General features: G+C 37.2%; 2 protein-coding genes and 1 long non-coding RNA gene across 3 annotated transcripts in view; 2 read left to right on the top strand and 1 right to left on the bottom strand.

Annotated features, from left to right (window-relative positions):
- The first annotated feature begins 206 nt into the window (after positions 1 to 206).
- Positions 207 to 1,103, top strand: LOC143856650 (uncharacterized). The gene is made up of 2 exons (XM_077366915.1): positions 207 to 315; positions 403 to 1,103. Exons 1-2 carry the CDS (start codon positions 207 to 209, stop codon positions 1,101 to 1,103), a joined length of 810 nt encoding a protein of 269 aa, XP_077223030.1.
- Positions 1,104 to 1,520: 417 nt separating this feature from the next.
- On the top strand, positions 1,521 to 2,309 carry LOC143856302 (uncharacterized). The gene is made up of 3 exons (XR_013238154.1): positions 1,521 to 1,717; positions 2,024 to 2,160; positions 2,242 to 2,309. It is a non-coding gene; the product is annotated as an uncharacterized LOC143856302 (long non-coding RNA).
- A 3,768-nt stretch (positions 2,310 to 6,077) lies between these two features.
- HAF01 (HAC13 protein (HAC13)) overlaps positions 6,078 to 13,730 on the bottom strand; it is a 71,050-nt gene continuing 63,397 nt past the window's right edge. Inside the window, exons 18-22 of the mRNA XM_077366792.1 lie at positions 9,338 to 9,540; positions 9,056 to 9,181; positions 8,487 to 8,555; positions 7,402 to 8,403; positions 6,078 to 6,574 (exon numbers count right to left, since the gene is read on the bottom strand). Coding sequence (XP_077222907.1) covers positions 6,212 to 6,574; positions 7,402 to 8,403; positions 8,487 to 8,555; positions 9,056 to 9,181; positions 9,338 to 9,540 — 1,763 coding nt within the window. The 3' untranslated portion in view covers positions 6,078 to 6,211. The remainder of the gene's footprint in view (positions 6,575 to 7,401; positions 8,404 to 8,486; positions 8,556 to 9,055; positions 9,182 to 9,337; positions 9,541 to 13,730) is intronic.

The following is a 13,730-nucleotide window of genomic DNA, read 5'->3' as shown; positions in this document are numbered from 1 at the left end:
TAGACCGGACGTTCAAAGATTTACTAAAAAATACATCAACTGATGTTGGGTCAAAAGTTTTTGGAGGGAAAATGATTGTGCTAGGAGGCGATATTAGGCAAATACTCCCTGTCATTCCCAAGGCTAGCCGATAAGTAACTGTAGCTGCTTGCTTGCAGAAATCTTACTTGTGGTCCCATTGCAAGTTGCATTATTTAATCAGGAATATGCGCATATCTGAAGAGCAGTCAACATCAATAGAGAATCGTGACATGTCTACTTTTGCAGCTTGGGTTCTTGAAGTTGGAAACGCCCACGTTCCTATGAATTCTATAGGTATTCACACAGAAACAGATTGGATAATTATCCCTGATGATATGCTCATAGATGACGATAATTCTGGCGTAATATGATTAATTTCAGAGATTTATACTGACTTCCCATCCAAGTTGCACGAAGACAGCTACCTCAAACAACGAGCAATATTAGCTCAAAGGAATGATGATGTCGATCGCATCAACTTACAGATGTTGGACATGTTACCTGGTGAAATAAAAACATATTTTAGTGCCGACTCGGCTACTACTGATAGAACCGAACCCTGCGCTACTCAATTCATACCAACACCTGAATATTTACACTCTCTAAACTTCCCTAGAATAGCGAGCCATTGCTTGCAACTAAAGGTTGGTGTCCCTATCACACTTCTCCGGAATATAAATCCATCTGTAGGATTATGCAATGGAACCAGGCTGATTGTTCTAGGATTAGAGAGGCGTACAATTCGAGCTAGTATTATCACAGGAACTAATAAGGGCGAAATACATTGCATCCCACGAATTATAATGTCCCCATCTACCAATAAATGGGCGTTTATATTAAAGAGGAGACAGTTCCCCTTGAAGCTTGCCTTTGCTATGACTATAAATAAGAGCCAAGGCCAAACATTATCAAAAGTTGGTATTTTTTTGCCTAAGCCTGTTTTTACTCGTGGACAACTTTACGTTGCTCTTTCGCGCGCTACTTCTCGGGCAGGTGTTAAGATCCTATTATCTAAAAAAGAACATACAAGAAATGGATATACAAGAAATATTGTTTTCAAAGAAGTGTTTCAAGCACTTTGATCAATAGAATATGTATAATTTTTTTTTGTTACTTCCTCGCTAATATATTCTTTCATATGCATTCAGAAATTTTGCACATACAACAACTACGATTTTGCAGGATGCATATCCCATTTACGTACATCCACCAAGGAATACCTTTTTTAAATATCAAATGCCGAGTGAAGCAAATACTTGCTATTCACGACTACAACCGACCCCAGAGTACTGGTCGAATTTGTACCATCATCATACTAGCATATGAAATGGTATGTTGCACCTTCCTGACAATAGTTGCCTGTTCTACACTACATAGTAACATTGACTTACCTATTTTTTTCAAACTATAATTACTTTGGTTCCTTACCAGAAAGAGGAAATCCAGTGGATGCTGTTCAATGATGACATTGACAGATATAGAGGCCTCCTGGAAGAAGATGCCTTTTACAAGATAAGATGTTTGTCCGTAAGAGAGGTAAATCCATCGTTCAAGATTGCAGATCATCGGTTCGAATTGCACTCCACTAGATTTACAACCGTCGTTCCATTTCATGGGGAGGGAATGCCGGTCGGTTACAATTTCGTCTTACTGAAGGATGCGTCTGGGATGTCACAGTACTCAACAAGGTTACTAGGTATAGTTCTCAAATATTGTTAATATTAGGTCTTAAAAAAAACAACTGCATTTATCATTACATGTGTGTTTTTCTAATATAACTCTTTCTTTATCTGTTGACATAAAGATGTTCTTGGAATCTTGCTATACATTAGCAGTTCACATCCTGTGAAAACAAGAAACAACAGATTCATTATGAAAAAAGACTTACTGTTGATTGACGAAAGTCACTACGTGTATATATATTTTTCCGCTCTCTTTCCCTTAATTCAATGACATTCTTATCACAATTTACTTTCATTTGCTTAAAATTTCCAACTTCCAGCAACCATCCTCTTGTCCTAACTCTATGAGGAGACAAAACTGAGTTAGTATCACAGGAAATAGGCGAAGGCTCTATATTCCGTCCACCATTGCACACTATTATCATGGCTAAGGCAATTCGAATTGCTGACTACCAAGGTACATATCAAATTCATGAGTCATTATTATATGTTACTCTCTTTATGATTTACTTACCTTCTTACCTATTACATCTTATAGGCCGCTCATTATCAAGTACGGTATATACTTCAATTGCAATCAATCCAATGCGTGTTGGTGGAGAAGAAGTGTCTAATTGGTATTCAACATTGAGAGGTTTCCTTACTAAGTTATTTTACCTCACCTTCTATATATTGAAACAAATAAATTACTTTCTTTTCAAGTTAACTTCACATAGAGATGCTAATTCATTCATAAGAAGAATTCTATCCTCTTCTGCACCGGCAACTGTTGCATCTGCTTTACCAGTAGCAAGAACAATTTCTATAGCAGAACTAGACGAGGAACACAACAATGACTCACAAATTGTAGACCAAAACCATCTACAGCCCTGCTAAATTCGTTATTTATTTTCACCTTCACATACTTATGTTTATAGAGTTCTCTAATTGAAACAATTCCATTGAATTGTAGGCGGGCTTCTATAGAATTACTGTTGCGCTATTGTACATACATGCAGATCAACTGTTCTGCTATGCTGCATGTATGTCGTGTTTCAAAAAAGTTTCAAGAACAGCTAGTACGATCAAATGCAACGTTTGCAGCTTTGAGAGCGATACATCTACTCTAAGGTATAGGCATTACCAACATCAATTAGATAAGTAGTTTCAACAACATCTGTTAGTAACTCTTTCTAACTGATTGAATAAATCACCCACATATCTCATAAAGATAAAGGTCGCCGACGGGACTGGCGCAAAAGATTTCACTTTATTTAACGACAAAGCCCGTCATATTATAGGACTTTCGCCCGCCGACTTTAAATCGCAAATACTTGAGGTATGTTTGCATTCAATACTTTTAAGTATGCAATAGATTACAATAGTATAGAGTACTGATAACTTCTATTTTTACCCACTATGGAAAGGGTGCTGATATCGAACTCGTGAATCTTATATTTCAAGAGCATATTGGTCAAAAATACATCTTCATCATCTCGGCCCAAAAGATCCAGTTTATGAAAGCAAATTCTTCAACCACAGTTGTGTATTCAATTATTAATGTTGATTGAACAGAAGAAAGTCATGCCCTGCAGGAATTAATTACAGGTACTCACTAATGAAAATTAAATTATTATCTACTATGAAGATAAATGTATACATGCACTGTAGTACCAAACTTTTTAAGAAAACATTTTTTCAAGTACTCCTACAGCACATGCTGGCGATGATATTTCTGGCCTAAATACACCAGATGTAGGTGCTCCCTTGCCTGCCCACCATGAAACTCCGTCTACTGCAAACAAAAGAACTCGATCGGATGTATTACCTACTGAAAGTTCTTCAGAGCAAGGTAAAATCTATACGCTTACAAAACATAAATGCAATCCGAATAATATTAAATATTTTTTTACATTTTTATAGATACATCCGAACCAAATACAAAAGATCCACACCAAATAATTGGCGGGAAACAGAAGGAAAAAGATTGTTAGTTCTCTGTAAGTTTTAAATTATCTATCTTTCCGTTGAAGAAATACTTTCATCCACATAAAATGTCCAACTTCTACAAGTACCTTACCTGTAGTTTCTCCAAGTTAAAAGGTTCCTAGCACCGTCAAAAGATTTCTCAAGTTTCTAATTTTTTATTTCCTTCATTTTCCTTCAAGAGTAATGATGATGGTGTTCTACCAGAAGAAGATACAATTATTACTTATGAGCAAGTACTTTTGCAAGCATTTTTACTTACAGGAAGATGGGAGATGATACTTTAAATTACCAAAAATGAACACTTCAATACCTAAGGAGAGAAAGGAATAGTGGTGGCTTCCTAATGTACAAAGTGCTTTCATAGAAAGCTGTATGTAAGACCGTTTTCAAATAAGAATGTATGAAATGATTGTAAATATTTCCCTCACATATCTTTTAAGGTGCCTATTATTTAGCTTTGAAATTATATTATGATAACATTATTGTCAGATACTCTGTCCCTATAGTTTAGTGTGGAAGTAACTGAAGTTGCCTATTACTTACCTCTGGAATTTTAATATGCTAACATCATTAGGACATATTTTGTTCTTTGACTTTGGTGTACGGCATAGGCATCATGGCATTGAAGCCTTTTTCTTTCTTTCTCTGACGCCGGTTCCCGTCCCTTTAGACAGTGGCAGCTTGGTCTTTGGTTGCTTTTATTGTTACATATACATTCAGCAATATCCTCACACCAATACCATGCCTGACAGCCAATTTACATTAGAAGATATGCTCAAATTTCTAACCCCATGAATTTCAGCCTCACATTCTCAATGTCACCTATTTACATCCTCAAAGCTTTCAAGCACTTGCAAAAAATTGAATTCCAATAGATTAAAGTGGCCTATGAAAGTTCACTTTTAAATCTCAAACAAATTAATTTCTTCAATGGCTCCAACACCTGTTTACAATTAGGTATATTGTTATTATGTTAGTCAAAATAGACGTCCCTACTATCTTTATTTAACTATATTTTGACTTCCAAATCACAGCCCTTGAATAGCATTTTGCTGTATAACAAACAGAAATTTAGCCCTCATATTCTAACATACCATCTTCTACTACATTTCCAAAATGAGAAATAACCCAATGCGTATGCATTTTTCTTCGACCCGTGCATTGCACGGGGTATCTCACTAGTGTGTGTGTATATATATATATATATGGAGTTTTCTGAGCGATACCTCAGATAAGTTATCTGAGCAAGAGCTCAAAAAAACATATGGGACCACATTGTTTGGATGATCCAAAGCATTCATTTGGATAGAGCAAAGATAGAGACTGTGCACAAAAAATCTATTCCACAAGATTATCCTAACCCTTCGAGTTGTGGGGGTTAAAGTGGATGGGTATAAACCTCCACAAATCTGTCCATTTTTAACCTCCAAAATTTGAAGGGCTAGGATGATCCTATGGAGCTGATTTTTTGGGCACACCCTATCTATGTAAGGGCCTCTCAAATGAATGCTTTGGATCATCCAAACAATTTGGACCCACATGATTTTTTAAGCTCTTGCTCAGATAACTTACTGAGGTATCGCGCAGAAAATGTTTTCCCTATATATATGTGGGAAAACAATTTGTGAGCTTGAGCTCACGAAGCTTATATGAGCTAGAGTTCCATAAACAGATGGGTCCCACATTTTTTAGGGTGATCCAAAGCATTCATTTGGAAAGCCTTTATATAGATAAGGTGTGTACCAAAAATCAAGTCCATAGGATCATAATAACCCATCCAAAAGTGGAGGGAAAAATGGACAGACACTGTTTGTCGACAAATCTGTCCATTTTTTCCGGGGTTAGATGATCCAATGGACCTGCTTTTTGGTACATACCCTATCTATGATGAGGCCTTGCAAATGAAGAGTTCGGATCACCACAAAAAATGTGGGACCCATGTGTTTGAGCACTCTAGCTCATATAAGCTTTATATGAGCTCTCATGAACCTGGTTTCAAAAAAGAGCAACACGGATACGGCGACAACAGGGTGGCCAGGGATGGCAACGGCGGCCGTGAAGGAAATGGCGTAAGCCTAATTCGTCTGCAAATGGCTTAAAACCAGTGACGAGGGTAATTATTTTGACGCTAATCCCTCTGCAAATGGCTTAAAACCATTGACAAGAGTATTTCTATCTTCAAAATATTAACCGTAGTTAGTCATTCTGTCAGGTTAAACTAACAGACCGTCAACAGAGGGGGTCTACTTAAAAAATGTCGGAAAGATGAGGGGTCGATACCACGCCACCACGGGGTCAGGACTGTAATTTGGCCATAGCAGAAGGGGTGTACATGTAATTATCCCGTATTTTTATTTTTCGCGCGGTGGGGAGGGTCTTTTTTTTTTTCAGAAGGGGCACAATAGATAGACAAAATTAAAGCATCATTTATTCCCTTTACTTCTTTTATACCAACAGAAAATTGAAGAAATTTTTAAGGCTCCATATTTTTACAGATAATGCACATTTGACAAAAGGAAAATAACGCTTTCGCAGATGTTTTAAGTATCTTTGAGTTTAATACCAGATTCAGCTTCGGTCAAGCCAGCATTATGTTCCTTCAACAAATAGTCACAGAGTTCCAAGAGCTGATCCCCAAGGGGAGGGATGGAAGGGTTGCGGGTGTCATTGTAGTAGTGCGCATTATAAGTAATCTGCCACACATCATGCCTGAAGTCTTCCCTGCTCTTGTAGTCCTGCCTCCTCACCTTCTCTCTAATCGTCGAAAGATCCATCGGCGATTTTATGAAGTCCAGATAATCGGGAGCTTCTTTCTTCGACACCGGCTTCAGGAAAAGATATGATACTTCTTTCGCATCCCTGAGGCCTTCCACGATATTCCCTAAAATGTTTGACAGTGCAACCTATGCAGGAATTGTACAATCAGAGCCATGACAATGTATCTATGCATCCATGCATGTAATTATGTACATTTTGAGTAAATGAATACATGTTTTGATGTGTATGCAGATTAGGATTTGGTTTGAGAAAGAAGTGGCAGAAGATATAGGCAACTTGGCCTTTCAAATCTTCATGAAGTACCACGGAACAATGACTAGCATTAATTCATGATCATTCCATGGAGATTCCATAAGGCTACAAAAAAAAAAAAATGTATCCCCAATCCATATCCAGGATCAAATGGAAAACGTGAATCCTAGAAAATCATCAGAAAAAATCCTGAGAAAGTTCAATTTGAATCCCCACGTATCTGTTTGGATTGCAAGAAAGAATTTGTCATGGAAATTTTTTCTTGGGAAAACTTTTTCATTCCACAATTTAGAGAGAAATGATGTGATTATGGTTAATTTCGATGGATATTTTCATAAATTGAAGGTTTCTCAAAGTAAAATTTGAATATGTTGGTTCAATTATCCTTTTCAGGGTGTAAAAAAGTTCGAAATTTTAGATTTTTTTTTCCTTTCCAAACTTTCTAGAAAACTCCTGCAATCCAAACAGGGCCAAAAGGCAAATGTTCCTTCTGAATCTCAAATTGCTGTATCTCAAACTGTTTGTAGTTTATTGGAAGAATGGTATCAATATGAGTGGCTCGGTTTGCATTTAGAAAAAGTGAAATGAGAGCATGCCTCGTCTTTCCATGCAAAAAACATGGAGAGCATGGGTGTACCAGTATTATAAGACCGGACTCGAGCAATGTAGTAAATTGGAAGATGCAGGAATACAAGATTACCTCTCCCGCTCTACGGCGCTTTGTTGGAGGGGCATATTCTGTGGCATAATTCCCCAAATCAAACACAGGCCGCCTCTTGGCAGCTCGGTCCCTTTCTGGAATCCTTCGATCTTTTCTATTTTCCTTATGCTCCTCTAAATACTCATCCTTTAACTTGCGTCCCTTCTTTTTCTTCTTATTTGCCTTTTGCCTTTCCTCTTGCACCCTGCTTTCATGCCTTCTAAGATCGAATTCTATCTGTTGCTCTTCTTGCATCTGTCTTTCTTCTCTCCAAGCCCTCTCTTCCCTCATCCTCTCCTTGCTTCTTCTCTTCTCTTCCTCTTCCCACAATCTCCTCTCCTCATAGGTTTTCCTTTGTGCCTCCTGCTCAGCCAAATATTTGAGGTCCTTTCTGCGGGGAATAAAGCTTGACAGGTCAACCATCTTCTCAGGCCTTCTAAATCCATCCTCGATTCCCGGGCCCAGTGCATTTTTTATTTGCTCCACATTAATAATCTTCTTCGGTTGTTTGATGATAATTTTCTTGCGAGGTGGGTCCCTATCTGCCTCGACAGGTGGCCGTATCACAACCAAAGGCTTCTGTGACTCAATTTGCATGTCCTCAGATTTCATCTTGCTGGAAATCTTAAGTTTATTTATCTTACCAATGGCAATATTGGCAATGTTCCCTGCTTCTGGGTCGCCCGCGACCTGCTTGTCAGAACCCTGAGTGCCAGCCACATTTTTCTCACTTAACTTGTCAGAGGGCCCACATTTGAGTTTCAAAGGAAGGATTTTGGAAGGCAGTTTTGACCTCAAATTTTCAGTGCTTTCAGGCATTTCGACAGCGGCACTTTTTGCCACACCTTTAGTTAATAACTTCTTGGTTGGAGTTTTCGGCTGGGGCTGCGTGGAAGCATCATGGAGATGAGATTTCCCGGATTGGTTTTCCGGCACCGTATTTTCGATTGGTATTCCCAGAGGAAACTTGGGGCAGTTCTTGTTGGTCCTCATGTGTCCCAACTGGTCAACCACAAGGTGAACAGTCACTAACGAGAAAGATGGTCCATTTTGCCTAACCAATGCATAGTTATATGGCCACACACCTGACCGCATGCTCCACAGACAAAGCTTTCTCTTGTTGGTTTCTCTGTATGTTTCTTCTCCTTAATAACCTGGATTTACAGAAAATATAACTAAAAAGGATATAAACTCAACAACTTTATATTGAAGAAAAAGAAGTAAAGAACAGTGTATTTAGCAATAATATAAAAATATGGATGAAGTTACTTCAGTATATTTTTTCATTTTAAGAGATATCTCCTTGAGCTCTCCTACATGATATTAGGCATGGTACAAGAAAAAATTATCTGAAAACATTTGATTGTTCACTTAAAGATAATGTCCTTACAATTTACCGACAATGGCCAACAGTTGGCAGAAAAAATTGGAACACTCAGTATGATGCGTGGGCAAAGGAAAAGCTAGTTTATCGTACTGTATCCTTCATTGAAAACCCATATAGATATCATCTAAGTAGCCAGGGTCTTTATTTTAATTTTCATATTAAATGGCAATCAAATTTCCAATTTCACAAAATTCAGAATAAGAAAATCATCAAACCATGGAAATATTACTTATATACCAGGTATAGAGTAAATCATTGGTGGTCTACCTTAAATCCATATCCCGCTCCTATACTTTTCTTTTTCATTGCTCCCAAACGGACATCGCCCTTTGCATTTCCTTTCTTTGCCTTTAGTTCTCCTAACTTATTTCTTTTAGCAAGAAAACTTTCCACCTGTATTCACCAAAGCTTAAAATTTCTAGTGCATTGGAAGTAGAAATGCTAATTTATTCAATTCAAAATGAATAATTTATTAAGTAGAGAAGACTTAATAAAGCAACCAAAACCAGAGATCCAAGAAAAATGAACCCTTAAGTAGATTAAAATTACCTCCATTGAGTTGCGAATGATGATCTCCTTGGAGGTAAATGATCCATCAGGTTGGGGTGTGCGAATGACTTTCTTGATTATAGTATTGGTTTTCTTTGCGGAGTCAGCATTTTCAGAACTAAAAACAAATTGTGGGCCCAACCCTGCCTCAAACTTCCCAACAGGCCAAGCCTTCTTCTTTTTGCCCCCATCAGCTTCATCATCTACAGAATAGTGAACGCCAACTGTATGTTACAGTAATACACAGGATAGCTCTCTACACTTATTTATGCATGAATTACTATAATATACATTGAATACTAACTGTTATATGGGTGCCACAGTAGTAGTGTGCTACCTTGCCATTACATGATTGCTACAAATTCTACATTTTAATTGAGATGTATTAAAATCTGGAGTAACACAGCTTTGCTTTATAGAAAATGATAGGAAACAAGTACTTCTCTCAATAAACATATCTTTAAAGCTGGACTGCTGGAGTACATTACATGGATGAACAGACACAGACATTGTCAGCAGTAAATTCTAGCTATAGAACTATTAGTTATAACTGCTCAACCCACTACTAATTTTCAGGAAATAATCACTTATATAAGCATGAATTAGTATAAGACAAGGTTTTAAATTTCGGTTTGGATTTCGATTCAGTCACCACAGAAACAGAAACCTTTCAATTTCGGTTTTTTTTTAAACATCGACAAACCTTTCGGTTTGGGTTGGAAATTTCAGTGAAAATCTTGTAAAATCACAGAAACATATGGACAAGGATTTAAATGTCGGTTTCGGCTGTGACCGAAATGGAAATTTCAGCCGAAATCATGTAAAACCTTGATAAAAATTTCAGTTTTTTTTTAAAAAAATTTCCACCAAAATGTATAAAATTTCAGTAATTTCGGCGATTTCGGTGGAAATCTTTCTTTTTTTTTGAATGATCGTCAATTTTATTAAAAAAGACAGAGGTGGTCGGATTACAAACATAAAGAACAGAAAGGCATGTATAAGGGCACCAAAGATAAGTCAAGGAGGGAGTCAAAAAGGGCCAAAGATTCCTTTGACACTCCCAATCTAGCCAATCTATCGACCACCTCATTAGCCGATCTACAAACATGATGAAAAGATAGTACCATAGATGTGGAGCAATCTGAAATTTCATCAAAGAATGAATCGAATCTCCAAGGGTTCTTTAGAGATCCTTTGAGCCACTTAATTACATTTCGGGAGTCTCCTTCGATCACCACAATGTTCAGTCCATGTGATGCCAATAGTTTGATGCCTTGGTGATTTTTTCGGTGGAAATCTTTAACATCTCTGTGGAAATTTTGTAAGGGTGAAGAACGAAATTTCAGTTGAAGCATATGGGGAACCCAGGGCCAGACGAGATTGGAGGCGTCCTAAAAGATGAATTTGGTAACATCTTATGGGCTTTCTCAGATCCAATAGGCTCAACGGATTCAAATGAGGCAGAGGTGAGGGCTGTCCTTCGGGATTAAGACTGCTTGACCCCTCACTAACAGACAAAGTAATAGTTGAAGTAGACTCCCATAATGTAATTAAGTGGGTCAAAGGCAGCTTTCTCATTCCTTGGAGGTTTGCTCCATGGTTTGATAAAATCCAGGATATAGAAGGTTCGGCGATCTCTTTCCACCATGTTAAAAGATTAGCAAATAGGGATGCTGATCGTATGGCTAAAGAGGTATCCAAGGCGAATCTTGAGGTTTTTTATTTTAGGCCACCCTGAAAGGGCTATTGTCATCTATATAACTATTCCTGGCAAGGATAGGCAGTCCTAGCCTCCTTGCTGGTTTCTGTTCGTATTTGACCTTATTAATCATGGGTTATCCAGCTTTTTAATATATTATTTCACCATTCAAAAAAAAAAATCACATACATTTCTAGGTCTCTTTTAATTGTTTTTTTTTTCTGAATACAGCTACCACAACCTTACAATTACTGCATGTTTTAAGCTAATGCATCCTAATAATATGTTTTTTATATTTTTTATATGAAAATAAAACATTATACTTGTTGAACCTACTAAAAAATGTAAATATATTATTTATTATAGTTTAAATTTCAGAATTAATTAAAATATTTTAGCAAATCCACACGTCTTTCTTTTTGGGGTTTACCAAATCAGACACTCGATACCCGTGTCGGATGCCGACACTCATATCCGTATTGATGCAACAGAGGCCATCCATAATGGTTTAAAAACATCAAACACGTAGTGACATGCACTATTGTGCATGTATGACAGGTTAGTACATACCAAATTTCACATTTAATTCATGTAAATATTTAGATATAATATATGCACCACATTTCACTTGCAATTAATATAAATATAATTGTGTAATAGTAGTATACCACTATTTTTTTTTCACTTTCTCGGTCTTCCTTTCTTTTATTGAAATCTGTTACCATTCAAAAAGAAAAAAAGTATACCACTATTTATTTTTTTTGGTGGGTAAGCTGGGATCGAACACCTGACCTCGGAGTGAAAGAACAAAGTCTATACCAGCTGAACTAGATGCTCAACCCCGTAGTATACCACTATTACACTTACAATTTTGGTTTACGCATTTTGGTTGTTTCGGTTTAGGTGGGGGTTGAAACGGAAATATTTCGATCATTTCGGTTTAGGTTTTGGCGGTGATGGAAAGAGAAACACTTCGTGTCGGTTTCGGTGGAAATTTAAAATTGCCCTTATGTGATGATTTCTAAGTGTGTATTTGTGCTTATTCTATTATTTCCTGAAGTTTCATCTTCCAATCCTATCAATTACATAAGAAGTTCTGGAAAAAAAGATAGCGAAAAAAATTATCCCTAGAGTCGAGACTAACAGGAATGTATAAAACAATGCTTCCATGGATTCAATCGTGGTTTACAATTATAGCTTCCACACCTGTGCATTTGGGAACATTCCCAAATAAAGTAAAGAAAGGGCAAGAGTCAAAGAAAAGGCGATGATTAAAATCAAGATTTCTACAGTACCCTACTTCGTGATTCTACATGATTTCCACCAAAATTTCCAACCAAAATCGAAACCTTTCCGTTTCCATGGTGATCGAAATCAAAACTGAAATTTAAAACTTGGCTTAAATCTTAGCCAAAAATTAAATAAAAATAACAAAAAATCTTCATAAATCATAAAGACCTAGCTTGCTAATTTTTGTGATGAACAGAGCTAAATAGTAGCATGATATTCTGATAGCCTTCAGGCTTACTTTTGGATCTCAATCGACCCTCTTATACTCTATAATCATCTTTTTTGAATTACATGCTTGTTCATGTCCTTTGCTTGAATCAAATTATAATTAAACCTACCCAAGGGAAATAACCTTCTCTGTTTCATTTCACGAGACTCCCCCCCATTTGGCTTGTTGGTTGTGGGATTTATATCATTTATAGTAGCCCAACCAATCCAAAGTAACCTGATGATTGACTAAATCTAAAAGAGTTCATAAATTACATTTAATGGAGGCATTATTGAATACATGCCCAGTAAGCTTTTTGTTGTTTTGAAGGGCCACTTGGCGAGGCAAACACACAAATGTAGGCAAATATCCGAACAGATGTGCTGGTTTTTCCATGATGAACAATCACCCCTATTCTCATGCAAAATAAGGTAGGAGGGCAACTATACTTATTTTTGAGACAACAAGGAGAAAAGAGTACCAGCCAAAACACAACAGGAGCCAAAACTACTCTTTCATTAATGAGAAAACATGAAAAGTACAATGAGGGCAAGGGCATCATTTGCCTTTGCCCTCTAGATCCCTACCCTTTTCTGGTGCATAGGAGAGTCACAAGCGCACGACCTCTTCCATTGTTTGTGAATCAGCTTGCCAATGTTCTCCAATTGGCGCGTGAAATAGCAGTCTCGGCCTTAGCCTTGATAAGTCCAACCCATAATAATTTTAGAATGATTGTGTTTCACGAGAGGTGCGCGCATACTGGAGTTTCTAGAATGATTCCTGAAGTGGACTCACATGTGTAGTCGGGGGCAACAAAATGAGGTGGAGGTCAAAATGTACACTTCCTGCCAAAGAATAGCGGCTGTGTATGTGTTTCGTCCATGCACAATCCACCTATTAAAGTTGAGTGGTGTGATCACGATTGGGTACTATGGTGTTTGAATGCTAACTTGATAGTGGTGCTAGGGGAACAAATGGATTTTTAACTATTATTTCAGGAGGTAGAGAGGCAACTAGTGCTACCCATCATTTATAAATGATTCTTACGTAATATCTGAGAACATAGGTTCATATTTGTAATCCAAAATGCAATTTTTCCCATCAGTTTAAACAATTTAACCAATATCACCTGATAACAGTTATTCCTTTCAAACAGCAAAAACAATCAAGATATTCAAAAAAGAAAAAAAACAGTA

Source organism: Tasmannia lanceolata, unplaced genomic scaffold (genome assembly GCF_043159265.1).
Source record: "Tasmannia lanceolata isolate RefF3 unplaced genomic scaffold, GAP_Taslan_0.1 ptg000023l, whole genome shotgun sequence".
In the NCBI taxonomy this organism is placed as follows: domain Eukaryota; kingdom Viridiplantae; phylum Streptophyta; class Magnoliopsida; order Canellales; family Winteraceae; genus Tasmannia; species Tasmannia lanceolata.
This window is presented reverse-complemented; position numbering and strand designations above follow the sequence as displayed.